Source organism: Tyto alba, unplaced genomic scaffold (assembly GCF_018691265.1).
Source record: "Tyto alba isolate M040663 unplaced genomic scaffold, T.alba_DEE_v4.0 Super-Scaffold_27, whole genome shotgun sequence".
NCBI classification, from domain to species: Eukaryota; Metazoa; Chordata; class Aves; order Strigiformes; family Tytonidae; genus Tyto; species Tyto alba.
Window position 1 is genome coordinate 2,333,008 of NW_024881301.1, and position 15,885 is coordinate 2,348,892.

General features: G+C 36.7%; 1 protein-coding gene across 1 annotated transcript in view; it reads left to right on the plus strand.

The window, feature by feature from the left end:
* The window catches only part of PRKDC (protein kinase, DNA-activated, catalytic subunit), an 86,690-nt gene that overhangs the window by 8,777 nt on the left and 62,028 nt on the right, over positions 1-15,885 (plus strand). The window contains exons 12-29 of the mRNA XM_042797855.1: positions 636-800; positions 1,652-1,820; positions 2,630-2,679; positions 3,881-4,018; positions 4,306-4,455; positions 4,912-5,027; positions 5,744-5,903; positions 6,854-6,940; positions 7,311-7,430; positions 7,819-7,978; positions 8,458-8,564; positions 9,608-9,698; positions 11,076-11,239; positions 11,901-12,053; positions 13,286-13,393; positions 14,182-14,408; positions 14,835-14,929; positions 15,484-15,583. Of these exons, the coding sequence (XP_042653789.1) occupies positions 636-800; positions 1,652-1,820; positions 2,630-2,679; positions 3,881-4,018; positions 4,306-4,455; positions 4,912-5,027; positions 5,744-5,903; positions 6,854-6,940; positions 7,311-7,430; positions 7,819-7,978; positions 8,458-8,564; positions 9,608-9,698; positions 11,076-11,239; positions 11,901-12,053; positions 13,286-13,393; positions 14,182-14,408; positions 14,835-14,929; positions 15,484-15,583 (2,360 nt within the window). The remainder of the gene's footprint in view (positions 1-635; positions 801-1,651; positions 1,821-2,629; positions 2,680-3,880; positions 4,019-4,305; positions 4,456-4,911; positions 5,028-5,743; positions 5,904-6,853; positions 6,941-7,310; positions 7,431-7,818; positions 7,979-8,457; positions 8,565-9,607; positions 9,699-11,075; positions 11,240-11,900; positions 12,054-13,285; positions 13,394-14,181; positions 14,409-14,834; positions 14,930-15,483; positions 15,584-15,885) is intronic.

A 15,885-nucleotide genomic window follows, 5' to 3' on the forward strand; every position in this document is an offset into this window, starting at 1 on the left:
CCTGGTTCCCAGTTCCTTTCCCACAAAGACTGCTTTTTGACCTAGCTCATGCTAAATACTGCGATTTACAAATCGTTCTATAGAATGCATTATTATGTACCCTCTAGTAATGTTTGGGATGATTTCCACTTTTTCTTTAGTTTAGGAGTAGTCTTTATCCTCTGTTTGTACAGATCCCAGCACAATAAAAGTTCAGAGTTTTGGACTGCTGGGTTAAAGGTTAAATAGTAGTAGCCTGTGAATGATAATTGGCCAAACCACATTAAGATACGCCACTTCCTACCATAATGCAACTAGATCAAAGTATAAGTGAATATTGGCATCCATCTTGCCATATTTAAGATATTTACAGTCAAACTGTGCTTTTCAGGCTGGATTTGAAATCATGTCACTGAAAGTTCAAGCACTCTTACAGTAAATTACACTGCATGGGTGAACTATTATTTTAGTTTGTTGCACGTACCATGTTTCTAATACATGTAGCAAGTAGACTGCTGAAAGCTAGTTCCTGTTAAAATATAAAATATTATTCTTATTATGGTTCAGTGAAGACCTGGCTGGGTTTTAGTGCTACAGTGTACGTTTGCCTGGCTGTACAGAGTTGCTAAATCAGGATTTTATTTTCTTTCTGTAAGCCCTGTAAAGCTATACGTTCTAAGGATGTTGACGACATGTATGTTGAGCTCCTTCAGCGCTGTAAGCAAATGTACCTCACAGAAGCAGAAACAATCGATGACCATCTGTATCAGCTACCAAGTTTCCTCCAGTCCATTGCAAGTGTGATATTACATACAGATACAGTAAGTGGAGTATTTAAAGTACCGGTCAGGTTTTTTTTATGCAGCTACTGATGTGTAAGGAGGTAGTATCTGTGAACTTACCTGTGATAGAAAGTGTTTCTTTATCTGAATTATGATTACATGTATCTCCTAGGGGTTGGGAAGAATATCAGGAAAATACTGTTTTGGATTTCATTCGAATAAAGAAAATGCACAGAATATACTAAATAAAATGTTACAGTGCATTGTAATGAAAACCATGATAGGCAAATGTAAATAGGTTTTTATTTATTTTAGGCAAAGCTTTTTATTTGGACCTAGCCTTACCCTTCTTTTTATGTGTTTATACCACTTTACTGCTACTTTTCCTTTTGGTACTGATACTTAGCATGTTCTCTGAGGTTGATACGTTGGTTTTCCTCTGATGCTATGCTATGCTGTGTTCTAATGAGGGCTTTCTGGATTTTAGCTGGAGCTGGGAAGTAAGGTTGGGGCAGAGAAGGGACTTCCACTTACATTCTGTATTCAGATTGTTAAGGATGGACAAATTATACTGCTGTGTTACTATTGTTTAATTAAATTGGTACTTTTCTAATAAGCATAAGACTGGTTTCACTGAAGCACTCATTTATTCAGCAGCTATCATCCGTAATGTCTTCCAGGAAACTTTCTTAGACTGTTTGTTTTGTTTGGGTTTTGAGGTTTTTTTCATATCGAAGATGAATTCACTTGGAAGTCTTGTATTGTTCTCAGAGCAGATCATGATGTAAACTCTTGTAACAAAGTATCTTGCTGAAATAATTTAGCATAATCAATACTGAGTTATAATCATTTTCTTTGCCTGATGGATGCTTTGGTCTCATTTCTTCCAGATTCCTGAAGTATACACACCGGTTCTTGAACATCTAGTTGTGCTGCAGATCAATAGCTTCCCACAATATAGTGAAAAAATGCAGTTAGTCTGTTGCAGATCTATAATAAAAGTATTTCTAGCCCTCTCAGGGAAAGGTCCAGTTCTCTGGAGTTTTATTAGCACTGTGGGTGAGTCTGTGATGTTAACTTTGTTGTGGTTTTAGGAGGTTTGTGGGTTTTTTGTTTGGATCCTTTTTCCCTAAATTAACTGGTTCTAAGAGAAATATGTGGAATAGACATTTGGGGTCAAAAGTGAAGCTTTCCCCATCCTCTAATAATAGAAATTTAGGGTTCTCATTGTGTTATTTTTCAATATCCACTGTTAAATCACTTAAGGAATACATTTAACAACTGTTCTGGATGACAGAGTGACTATCATCAAGGGTAGGAGAATATTGTGATAATCTTTAATGTCAGACTTACATTCCTGCTCTGAAGAATTATGGGGAGAAAGGGTTTTCACAGAAAAATGTACAAAAATCTGTTCAATACCCTTTCGATTACCCCTACAAAATATCACAGAAATTAGGATCAGTGTAATCTGTATTAGAAACATAATCTTTTGATGCTCTTGAACTCGTACCTGCATAGCAATGTGTCTCTCAGAGTCAGTGGGAGTTGTTGCCTTTTTCAGTATGGGCGTTATGGGCAGTGCTTTGGTCATCACTGCATTCAGAGTCAGGAGACAGTCAAACCAGTATTTGAAAAAAAGCAGTAAGAAGCAAGTTCAAAATTGTTTCCCTGTGAAACATCCTAGAATTATGGTTCTGGTTTTGACTATATTTGCCCTTAAAGAAAAAGCTGTGGTCTTTGCCTCTCCCTCATCCTGACAGAATATGGAAAATAAAAAACTGATTTAATTCATTGCCAATGTAATGAGTGATATGGATGCTGTGCCTTTTTAATCTGTTCAGAAATTATTTTTTTTTTTGTTTCAGTGCATCAGGGATTAATTAGAATCTTCTCCAAGCCAGTTACATTTTCAAAGGTAAAATAACTGCTTAAACATATTTATTTCATCTAGATTCCTGGAGTATGCATTGCAATTCTCGAAGATCTAGCCCAGTAAACAGAGGAAAGCCCAAAGAATCAGAAATAGTACTGTCCACTTTGAACTGTGGCTCAGTTATTAGTCCGCAGTCTACATCTGCTAAGCATACTGAGGGTGTGCCTCTTGTACTGAATGAAAAAAATAATGGGAAATAGGCTTCTGTTCTCTGCAGTTCTTGTTTGCTCAAGTTGTCTGTAACAAAGTAGGTTGTACTTAAGGCCATCCAGTTTTCTTCCAGGATAACAGATTTTGGGCGCTTAAAAAGTTCTACTGGATGCTTGTATTAAGGGAGGATTTTAAAGCTTTTTAATCCTGTGCAGCAGGATATAACTGTAGAGTTTTTCAAATAACTGACCACTAGAAGAAGAGCTTTCGAGATTTTTGAAAGAAGCTGGTTGTTTTGTGCTCTTTTCAGACTGGTAAAGTGAGAAAAAGCTAAACTTTTCACTTTTCTACTCGTGGAAATAATTTTACATTGTGTTTTAGCTTGGGTCGGGTAGTTACATCTGTAGTTGTATTGGGTCTGACTGAGATGGAGTCAGTTTTCTCCACTGCAGCCCTCATGGTGCTGTACTTGCATGTATTTGTAGCTAGAGAGGTGCTGGTAACGCACCGGTGTTCTGGCTGCTGCTGAGCAGTGCTGGCACAGCGTCAAGGCTGCCTCTCCAGCAGTCCCCCCTCGTCAGCAGACTGGGGCTGGGCAGGATCTTGGGAGGGGACACGGCCAGGAGAGCTGACCCAAACTGACCAAAGGGGTATTCCATACTGCATGATGTCTGCTCAGCAATAAAAGCTAGGAGAAAGGAGGAGGGAGGGGAGGGGGGCATCATTATTGTGACCTTTGTGTCCTGGAGCAATCATTACACATACTGAAGCCCTACTTCCTGGGAAGTGGCTGGACATCACCTGCTGATGGGAAGTAGAGAATAAATTACTTGTTTTCCTTTCCCTCCATGCACGGCCTTTACTTTTGCTTTATTGAACTGCCTTTATCCTGACCCATGGGTTTTTTCCATCTTATTTTTTCTGTTCCCTGTTCTGATGAGGAGTGGAGTGAGAGAGCAGCTTGGTGGGTACCTGGCATCCAGCCAAGGTCAATCCACCACAGCAGTATTTCTGAAAAATGGTGTCCTTTCAGGATTTTTTTGGAAAAGAAACTCCTGGATCAGAAGGATCCCGTGAAGCTGGAGAGGTTGAGACAGGGAGATGGAAAGTACCAACATATAAGGACTATCTGTATCTCTTTAGAAATCTACTGAACTGCGACACAATGAAGGTAAAAGCATATTTAACATGTAACTACAAAAGGAAACGTAATCCTGAGTCTTACCGCTGCTTTTCTAACCCTAGACTTTTTCCAGATATCATGCTGCAGAAGAACTGTGTCCTGGTTTTAGTTGGATATTGTGGCTGATAAATTAATTCAACAGGGATGAATTTAGGCTTCCATAGCTGGGAAACTTCTAAAGCTGGATTCTCTGTATCATTCAACTCTTGGTTTGTAAGGTCAATAAATAATTTTCATTGGTGTTTTGAAATATGAACTTTTTTCTTCCTACAAAGGAATGTGGTTTTGAAGATGAGAACTTTCTTACTGTAAATTCACCACTGCAATCCCTGAGTCGCTTGCTATATGATGAACTTTTAAAATCTATTTTGAAGATTATTGAGAAATTGGACCTGACTGTTCAGAAACTGGATGTTAATGAACAGGTGAGACCGGATGATATGTCCATTAATTCCTGCTGTTGCAGGGGAACCGAAATCACATTCCCTATTTTGTTTTCATAAGCTTAGAAAGCTCCTTACAGTGTCCTTGAAGTAACATTCATACTGGAAAAAATGTTTTACATGGTATTTCTGAATATTGCATTGCAGTGTTAGGAGATGGAAACATCAGAATCAGTGGAAGTTCACAGAATCTGTTATTTTAGACTCCCTACTCTGGCATCTAGTGTTCTTCATTTTTCTACTTGCTTTCTCCTTAGAAGCAAGCATCCCTTATTATGTCTTTGAATTACTGATGTGTCAATTATTAATCCTTTGTCTGTGTCAGAATGGCTAGTAGCAGCTAGAAAAGAAGAGTCAGACTGTTCATCTGGAGAAAAGGTGTCAATGCTTTCTGTGTTGTCACAGATCCAGTATTATTGCTTCAATATTTATTTTCAGGATGAAAATGAGACTGACAGTACTTTGGTTGGGCCTACTTCTGACCCTGCTTCAAACCTTCAGCCAACAAAGCCGAGAGACGTTATTGCCTTCATAAATCTAGTGGAATTCTGCAGGTATTAATATGTTTTTATGTAATTTGGAAATTATGAAATGGTTGGAAGAAATTTTAAGTGAGATTTATTTAAGATGCCTGTTTCTGACTTAAGATGATATATTTCAGAATGCACAAGGTGATTAGCAAGGAGACAGTGAGTGTGTTTCAGATACCTGGGTCATAAGTAAAAACATACTAGCTCATCAGCTCACGTGTTTTAAAGCGTACAGGAGACAAGTCATCCACTTTAATTATTTGGGTGTAATTATCTTTCAGTATATGTTGTAATTTTTAGTATTATACTAACCATATATCCTAAATACTTCAGAGACCAGAAATACAGTCTTCACAGAGTAGTATTGGGCATTAAATGAAAGGTATATGGTATTGTTTGCCTGTGGAGGTCCAGCTGATTTCCCCTAGCAATACTGCAGTCTCAGTAATGAAATGCGATACGCGAGTATGTGTGTTTGTGTAAATTCAGTAATGAGATATAATGAGGAAGAAATGGCTTTGAACTGTAAAGTAAAATAAAAATCTTCCTGTACTTGCCTCAGAAGGCAGCATATAATTATTCCCTCATTCTTTGGAGCTGCTCTGTTATAGCAATACTTCTTGTACTGACTTGAAAGCTGGGAAAAAAGGAAACAAATATTTTACGCAGTTTCTTTTTTTTTTTTTTTTTTTTTTCCTTTCTTTTTTTTCTTGTGTATATTTTCTGTTCATCTGTTTTAGAGAGATACTTCCAGGGAAGCATGTTGAATACTTTAGCCCCTGGGTATATTCCTTTGGCTATGAGCTTATCATACATTCAACAAGAATGCCTCTTATTAGTGGATTCTACAAGCTGCTTTCTGTTACAATGAAAATTGCCAAGAAAATAAAATATTTTGAGGTGAGATCTCTTTTCCCAGCAGAGGAGTAACATGTTGTATTAGTGATGGTGCAGTTCTTTAGATACGGTGTTTTATGAGCTATGGAAAATAGTCCATTGAAACTGTTAGCTGGTTGTTCCAAATGTTTATAGCATCCTATGCCTCTGTAGTTACAAGCACACAGAAGGTCAAAATTTAGACAAGAAACCCAGTTTCTGAAGAGACATCATCCATGTGCAATGCTCTGCAAAATCTTAAGCTGAGTGAACAAAGGGATGGAAAATACCCTTGCAGTGCAAGCAGTACAGAAGATAGCTTGGATATCAGAAACAATCTAGCCAGACAGCAGAGGGGTCAGTTACTCAACTTCTGGGATATACTTGTATTCCACTCACTGATTCCTGCAGGAAATAAGATGCTCTACTGGTAGATGCACCATTTTACAGTATGGAAGCTACTGTAAAGGGCCAGTGCTTCATCCCTGTGTGTGTGTAGCCCATCACAGAGCCCAGAACTGTCCCTGCCACTGCTGGCGATGGCACCAAGTGAAGCAAATTTGGGAATTCGATGGTGTAGATGCTTGTACTGCAGATGCTGTTGTGAACGGCCCTTTCCTTATTCCACCAGCGTTCCTGCCACCTGGAGATCCACTGTTAGCAATGTTTTTTCTTTTATGGTTTGTTAGATGGGAGGACAGGGAGAAAATAAAGCTATGGAAAAGTTACTTTTCAGTCATACCCATCTTGCTTATTTGGGTAATACTAAGTGTATTCCAAAAAGCTGGCCCTCAGTGCACTCTGTTAATGTTACTTTCTGAGCTTTGAGAGAACCAACATACATTTCAGGTTTTCACTGATGCCAGTTTCATATTGGACGGTGATGTACGTACTCCAGGTTGAACTTGTGCTTCATATTTGTACTGTGTTCTACACTTTTTTAATACTGTTGACTTGTGATCTGTGTTTGGTAGAGTGTCAGTCCGAGGAGTCTCAAAAAGTGCCCTGAAGACCCAGAAAAGCGGTCTTGCTTTTCACTGTTTGTAAAGTTTGGAAAAGAAGTAAGTGATTTTGCTGGCTAACTTTCTTAGTCTGAATATAAACATACATGACTCAATCAAAATTACATCTTCTGAGAAATCTTACATATATGATAGAAGTATTCCAGCTCTTTGAATTATGCAACATAATTTAACATCTCTTTCTGTCTGTTTTTTACTTAAGGTCAGAAGAGATGTATTGGTCATCTATTCATGTACAATTGAGAAATAACTGTATAACTGTACATTAAATACTTTCTGGTAACTGTCTGCAGGTGAATGAGATTCCACTATTGTTTTTCAGTTGTTAGTTTTACATGGCTATTGATACAGCTAAATCAAGATCTTAGAAGTTTTATTATTATTCTTGATCTATTTATCTGAATTTTAGGTGGCAGCAAAAATGAAACAGTATAAGGATGAGTTGTTGGCATCTTGTCTACATTTTTTACTCTCTTTACCACATGGCATCATCATGCTTGATATCAAAGCATATATTCCTGCACTGCAGGTGGGTCAAAGTGTTGTACAGCTAACATTTTTTTTTTTTTCGAAAATACGTACAAAAACTCTGGGGCAACGTTAGTATTCTGTTGAGCAATTAAGATAACTACTAAGCTTTGTACTGTTTTCAGTGAGGTGGAACATAAATGACTTGAATTTTTGGATAAACAAGTAAATTGTCAGAATTTGCTTTTGCACGAAGCTGATTCTGTTAGTGCCTGTGTTGCAATGTCATATATATCTCCTGTGTTGATCTTGAGTGAGATGCTAAGAAGGAAGATACATTGCATGCTAAATGCTTGTTGTTTTTTTGTTGTGTTTTTTTTTCCCCTACCTTTTTAAATAATCGTAATCAATATAATTTTAAACATGATAATTTTGTGTTTGCCATGTAGAATGCATTTAAGCTGGGCCTTAGCTGTACCCCAATGGCTGAACTGGGACTGGATGCTTTGGAAGACTGGTCAGCTCACATTCCCAGACATATAATGCAACCTTGCTACAAGGATGTTCTACCCCTTCTTGATGGTTATTTGAAAAACTCTACATCTACAGGTACATACAGGCAAAAAATTGTTAGTCTTGAGGCAGAAGAACATAATTTTTTCATAGTTATGCCTAAAGATATGGATGTGACATGCTTTTTGTCTATGTTGTGTACTTCCTGTGGTTGGAACAATAGAACTTGTCTTATATCCCAAAACTTACATTTTTCTTAAACTAAGGTTTATTTACTACTGCTGAATAATCATTAATTGTATCCATTTTATATGCCACTTCTCTGTGATTTGTCCTTTTTTTCCTTAAATCAGCATGCTTTTCACCAATAGAGACTTACTATCCTTAATAAAGATTTTAAGTGTCACATCTTCAAAATAAAAATGGACAAAACCAGGGTGGTTTTTTTTTTTTTTTTTGTTAAGAAACTATGAGTAGGTGCATGAGGTGCTGATACAATAAACTTAATATTAAAGTGACGGTGTTTGTTGTTTGTTGATGGTTTGTTTTTTGTTTTTTTTTTTTTTTTTCAACAGTTGAATCCCAGAATAACTGGGAAGTAAGGAAACTTTCTCGAGCAGCCCAGAAGGGATTTAATAAAGTTGTGATACAGCGTTTAAGAAAAGCAAAGACTTTTTCATTGGTAAGAACACTGTTTCTTTTTACAGTTAAATGTGAGTTAATGATTTCCCACTGTTTCTCTTCATTTCTTGCATGCATACATTTTTTTCTGAGCGCTATTTCTACTTTAGATCAGTTCAGTGAATCTCATACTACAGCGTGGCTCAAAAAGATGTAAAATGACATCTTTCCAGCTGTGCTGATGTATGTCATATTCTATGGTAAGAATGGGGAATGAAACAGGAAAAGGGAACTGAAGAAATCCTAAAATCAGCATCACTGCTAGACTGATATATAAGGGAAACAAAAATTTAACTCCTGTACCTAAAATCCAAGTCCCAGTTTAGCAGTGGTGCAGTGTGCAAATACCATTTTGTGAATGTGTAATTTTTTTTTTTATTATTATTATCTTTTGGTTAGGTTCATAGTCTTAGAGGTTGAATCAAGTAGCTCAAAATAAGTGTAGTTTTATTTGTGTATTCCAGTCAACAAACTAACTTCGAATAAACTTCTTTGAGGTGTGAAACTAAGTTATTCACACACGCATACATACATACATGCAAATATTTATATATATGTGTATATGTAACTCTTTTCAATCTAGTGATCTTTTAAAAAAAAAAAAAAAAAAGAGTAAATTTTACATCCCATACAGGCTGCTTATGAAAATTGGTTGGTTGCTTACATATAGATACAGGATCTAAACTTTAAATTCTGGCATTAAAGCAAATGAAAAGAATAATTTTTACTTGAGATTTCTTTCTACTTTTTAGACCACTATGTCATTCTGTAGATATGTGTTAGCTGTGATGATAAAATTTTAACCTTTACTTGAGAAATGACAATTGATGCCCACAAAATGTGATGAAAATGCTTTCCAGTCTTGCCCTCTTTTGCTTATTGAACCAAAACTGATTGTTTGATGTGGTGGTTCTCCCCACAGGTTCTTCATTTTACTTTATTATGTTAATAAGACCCATAAAATCTTCATTTACTATGTAAACCATGTTACTTCTATATAGGAGTAACTCTTCTTCGCTAATATAAATCTGTTGAATTATTTAGGATGATAGGCCCTCCTTGGAAGCAGTAAGGACTAGAGTGGCACGCCTTCTTGGATCTTTGGGAGGGCAGATCAATCACAACTTAATTACAGGTGAGTGTCCTGTCAGTGTAAAGAAAAATTTACATACCTCTGCTGTCTCTCTTGAAAGTAGATTTCAGTGAGGTCTAGACATCACTTTATGAGAATGCATGAACTTTTCAAGGAAAGCTATTTTTTGTTGTTCTTGTTTAAACAAAATTTATTTTATTCAGTTCTGGAGTTTAGGAGAGCAAAGTATTCACTAACTTATTACGGAAAGCAGAAAGTGTGTAGAAAACTTCAGTTAAAGGCAAAAAATTATATGCATCTGAGTATATGGTTTTATTTATTTTCCCACTTCAGCCTCTGGCTGCAAAGCCATTTTAAAGCTTTGCCTCAGTTTATAACTCTTTAGTACTTGTTTCTACCTTTTTACTACAATTCTCACTTAATCCAGGTTTTCAGAACTGCAGCCTGTGAATTGTGTAAGGTCTCTGCAAGCTTACTTCTTCACTTGTGAGTTTAAGGTGCACCATGCCTTTAGTATGTCCAGGTAGTAGAGCTCCAGTTGAGTGCCTCCTCAAAAAAAAAAAAAAAGTTTTCTGTTCCTCTCTGTTCAGTCTGTGAATAAGCTTTATAATTGAATTATTAAATATCATAAAATCTAATTAAAACAAAAATGGAAAAGTATAGTGTAAGTGTATGACCATGAGATTTAAGGGATAAATTCATCTTAAAATATAGTTAGTCTAAAAACTAATATGTAGTTGTATAGAGGTTTTGTTTCTTTTTTTTTTTTTCCATGATTACATCTGTTTTTTCTGCCTTTGCAATCAATTTTCTTTCTGCCAAATAATTCTCTGTTGCTTCCCCAAAGTATTTCTGAATAAGTGGCTTTATTCCCTGGAGATTAAATACAAAATATGGTCAGACTTTGTTAACCAGATTAACAAATCTGGGAATATAAGGAGAGAAGGGAGTGAGAATGGCAGTTTTCCTTGGAGGACACAGCCATAAATGTACTCCTTTTCTGTGCAACTGCAGGAGTCTATGTTGGAAGACTTTTTTACAATAGTAGAAGACAGAAGTAGTATATTGGATGTCTTGAAGTATTTTAATCAAGTGTGATTCAGTGTCTTCTGTATTTATAATTGCCTCCAAAGTTAGCTGTATTGAAACTGGAGACTGCTGTGACTGTCTCCTGAAATTCTGGCTGCAATTATTTTTCCCATGTGGTGGCTAAGCATCTGTTTGGACGTGCAAATAAAACAGTCCTGAGATACTTCAGATACTCGTAACATCTAGTAATCTATAAAGCATTAACATCGTGTGGTAATCTAACTGAAGTTGGAAGGTTACACGTTTTTTTGACTGAGCTCTGGAAATACTTGCTCTGTGTATATTATATAAAGCATATTTTTTTGCTTTGATTTTTTTCAAATGCATTAGCTGCCTCTGCAGAAGAGATGATGAAGAAATGTGTATCCTGGGACACTGAGAACCATCTGAGCTTTGCTGTACCATTTGCAGATATGAAGCCTGTCATCTATTTGGATTTATTCTTGCCTCGTGTGACTGAACTGGCTCTTTCTGCAAGTGACAGACAAACAAAAGTATTGATGGGTTTTTTTTTTTGCATCTTTTTATGCTAGCTGATAAATACTACATAAAATCATGTCTTCCTTTTTAAGAAAGACCGGTTTTAATTAATTCATAGGTAGCAGTGTGCTTCTTTGGTCCTCTTTCATGATGATACTGCTCTGAGTGTTTAAAGAGCAGAAGTTGCTAGGGTCTGTCAGACAGCATTGTGCTTTGAGAGTTAGACTTAACATAAAAATTAAAATTTTAAACTAGCTGATCTTTGGTGATGTTTGGCCTCCTTCTCATGCCTACCCTATGAATGTGTGGGCCCAGTCCAGCAGAGCACTTAAGGAGATATTTTGCTTCTCTACTGGATTGGGATGTTGATATCCAGAGAGAGTCCAGAATGGAGGTATCGTTGAAAACACAATGATGGGTGACTTACCCAGGGATGAATTTTCTCCAGCTGAAAAGTGACTGCCCATGATAGAGACTAAAACATTAAGAGAAGGCCAGTTAGAATGTGCATGAATTATTTCCATGGACATGATCTGTTCCTGGAACAGTGATTTAGCATAGAGAGGGAATACTTGGGAAATCATTCCATTCTTGTGACTCATTCTCTCCTGCCCACAATTTTGTCTTCTCTGTGAAAGCAATGGATGCATAACCAAAGGGATTTTTAAATTTCAGGTTGCATCGTGTGAGGTGCTACATAGCATAGTCATGTATATGTTGGGGAAAGCATCTCAGATGCCAGAAGGACGTCGGGGTCCCCCGCCCATGCATCAGTTAAATAAGCGAATCTTTCCAGTACTGCTTCGTCTTGCTTGTGATGTAGACCAGGTAAACAGATTAATTTTTAAACATTTTAGCTTGTTTAAGATACCTCTAAATATGGGAATTAATGTATAATTTTATTTAGAAGTTACCCTGTTAGAAGTTATCCTGAGTTATCGTGACATGTTGCCTTCCCTCCCGCCCCGATGTAATGTATTTTGTAAGCTGAAATTCTATTTTAGGGATAATGTTTCAGGGGCAGGGTGGAAGCTTTTTCAAAGAGTTCAATAATGGAGTGTAAATCAGAGTAACTCAGAGGAGTGTACAAATACATGAGAGTTCTGAGGTTCATTCAAAGAGTTGTGGCAGTAGCTGCTGTTTATTGCTGTATTTAATATCTATATTTCTCTGTAATAAGTTAATTTGAGGTGAAGCTGATTATTTCAATATTGACTGAGTGCAAAGCTACAATCCACAAGAAGAGCATTTGAAAGAGAATTTGTAGCTGCCTCATTGATAGCTAAGGATGATATATAATTCAAACATCTGGACTTAGTATGTCTTCTCCTTTACACAAAACAGAATAGATACATAGGTTCAGCTCCACTGAAATCACAGGTCTTGGGCCTTTTCAGACTGCTGTTTGGACCCTGGCACTCAGGGTCTATTTTTAAACCAAAGGGACGTTGTGTTTTGTTTAAAATACACAGGAAGTTGTGTTACCAGTTTCAGTGTAACTCCTTTTGCGGGCATATGGCTGAACATAAACCATAGGTAAATAATGTTTGGATTGGCCCAAACCAATGCACACAGACATACACACCGTATTATAGGTATCTCTATATGCAAATATTAATGGTTCTTCCCTTCGTGTTACAGTGTGAGGGTATTCAATCAGGTTGACTTACAGGTAGAATTGTTGAAATCCAGGAAGTTAGAGTAATGCATACGGTAAAAATTAAGAAATATTTTTAATCAAAACACAGCTTAAAACCAAACTTCCCTATTTCCTTGGCTGTATGTTGGCATATCAGTCCCTGGCATGCAGTGTTCTTTGTCTTGGATCTTACTGAAAGTAAGCTTGGAGATCATTTGAGACCAGCTGAAGAGAAAGACGCTAACCAGATTTTAATTTTTTTTTAATCCTTGATATGGGAGTGTAATGAAGTTGATTATTAATTTTATAGACCCTTTTTAAAAGAAATATTGGGGGGTTTTTATTCTTACTTAGTTTGAATAGCAAAATAGCGTAGAAATGTATTAATCCCAGAAATGCTGTTGATGTTTACTCTTTTCAGGTAACAAGACAGTTGTATGAGCCTTTAGTTATGCAACTCATTCACTGGTTTACCAACAACAAAAAATTTGAGAGTGAAGATACAGTGGCGTTATTGGAAGCTATCTTGGTAGGTGTTAAGTCTGTCTTCTTTTTTCTGTGCCATGTGACTTTATTTTTAGCTAGCATCATTCTACTACTGAAAGAACCAGGAACACACAGACAGATATAATGGCTCCTTATTTGTCTGAAAGAAGGAAAACAGTTTATCAATTTTCTTTTTTTTTTTTTTTTTTTAAATGGCCAGTTAATGTTTCTTAACCAAGATTTTGATGATGGATTTCTCTGTTTCTTTGGCATTCTCAAAATGCAGATGTAGCATCTTCAGGGTCTTTATAGGATTAATGAAACACTGTCTTCATCATCACAGAGCTGCTGAAATGCATTCACACCACACACTGCCACCCCCCACCCCCTGAATGAAAGCTGCTTTTCATGTACGCTTCATTTTTTCTCTTAAGTTTCTTTGCTTTGACCAGGTGCAAAAACTTTAAATTTAGTGGCTGGAGGCAAGGTAGGTCAGGAGGTTTTGCAATACTTTTTGTAAATGAAAGTCAGCATTGTCACACCACTTCTAAAGCAGAGGAAACTGACCCATTAGAAAATTGACTTAGACGAGACTCCTAAACTGGTAGCCAAGAAAGGAGTGGAAATCCAGATCTTTGAGGCTTAATCCAATGCTGTGAAGGAAATGCTGCCCTTCCCTCGGACAGTAGTCATTTTGAAGCTTTGTTATTTCTGGGAAACTGTTTCTTAACTTAAAAATAATACTGTGCAAATAAGCTGCTCTAATACTGGACCGAGACAATGGCAAGGTTTTTTTCATTCTTGTAGTGAAATACTTTTATGTAATTTCAGAGTGGCATAGTGGATCCAGTTGACAGCACTTTGAGAGATTTCTGTGGTCAGTGTGTACGAGAATTTTTGAAATGGTCTATTAAGCAGACAACACCAAGACAGCAGGAGAAAAGCCCAGCAAACATCAAGTCTCTTTTTAAACGGTTGTATAGTCTTGCTCTTCATCCCAGTGCTTTCAAGAGATTGGGTGCAGCACTTGCTTTCAACAGCATCTACAGGGAATTTAGGTGAGCAAACAGCTTGAAACAGTAACTACCTTGGACTTTTTATCAGGGAGATAAAAAGAATTAAGTGTAGGACTTATAGTCATCCACTGACACTCATTCTATTAATGTATATGATAGTTGTAAAATTGAGTTACTCAGCTTACTAATTTTTAATTATAACTTTGTAGTTTGAGTTTTCTGCAACTGGGGAGTATATAAATTTAAATTTCTATTACAGGTTTATGGGAAGTTATTTATGCCTCTTAAAGGTGGTCTGCAAATTTCATTGCTACTTTTTAGAGTGGTTTAGATGCGTTTTTTTTTTTGTGCAAATATCTTGTGCAGTTGATCTCTACAGTATTTTAATTTCTTTTTTTAATTAGAATTTCACGCTTAGTGCTGCTTCTACTCCTGTTTCTCATTTAAATTTATTCATGATTTTTAAAGGGAAGAAAATTCTCTGGTGGAGCAGTTTGTATTTGAAGCATTGGTTGTATTTCTGGAAAGTCTGGCCTTAACCCATACTGATGAGAAATCGTTAGGTGAGCTATAAATAACTATGGAATGAACTAAGAAGCCATCCTGTTGAATTTTGGATTAAAAAAGAAAAACTATTATAACTGTAGGAAAAGTAATTGTGCTTACTTTTGCAACAAAGGAGGGATTGGTTTTCCTTACTGGTAGAGAGGTTGTTTGATACCTAGTTAGGAACTCTTTGAATCAACTCCTGGCAACATAAAAAGGTGGAAGACTTTGAGCCTGGGAGAAAGAACCTTCCCACATTTACAGTGATACACAGATTTATGGTAACACTAAAAATGCTAGTGGTGCTTCTGATTTGAGTACTGGTTTTGCAGCTGTACAGTGTAAAAATGTACCTTGATGAGAATCTCGAACTCTTTTATAACAAAATGCTCCTGTCTGCTATTTTATGATTTTGTTCTGTGGCCTTGAAAAATTTACTGTAGAAGCACAGAGCAGGTAGATAGTATCCTGTGTGTAAGTCTCTTGCATCATTTCTATAATGCTAATACTTAATTCATTTAACCAAGTCAGTAGCATTTATTTATAGATGTCAATTCTGCCTTTCTAACAGGTACTACTCAACAATGTTGTGATACTATTAATCACCTGAAGCGCATAATCAAGCATAAAGCAACTTCTCTAAGCAAGGAAGGAAAACGGCGAGTACCACGGTCAGCAAATTACCATTTTTTTGCTTTTTTAGTATTGCATTTTAATTAACAACTTATGTAATTCCATTAAACACTTGGGATTCTGAATGAGGAATTCATCCTGTGGCTGTTGCTGACTCGGATATCCTGGTATGTCTGTTGAACCACTGGTGGGAAATGCTGGATGTGATCCTAGAGGATCATGACTGTAATTTTTCCTTCCGGCGTGGTGAGCTTGCTTTAGTTTGACAGTGACAGGCAGAGAAGAAAAGCATATTTCCCTCACAGCAGTGTTTACAATAACATTAGCACTGGTGCTAGAA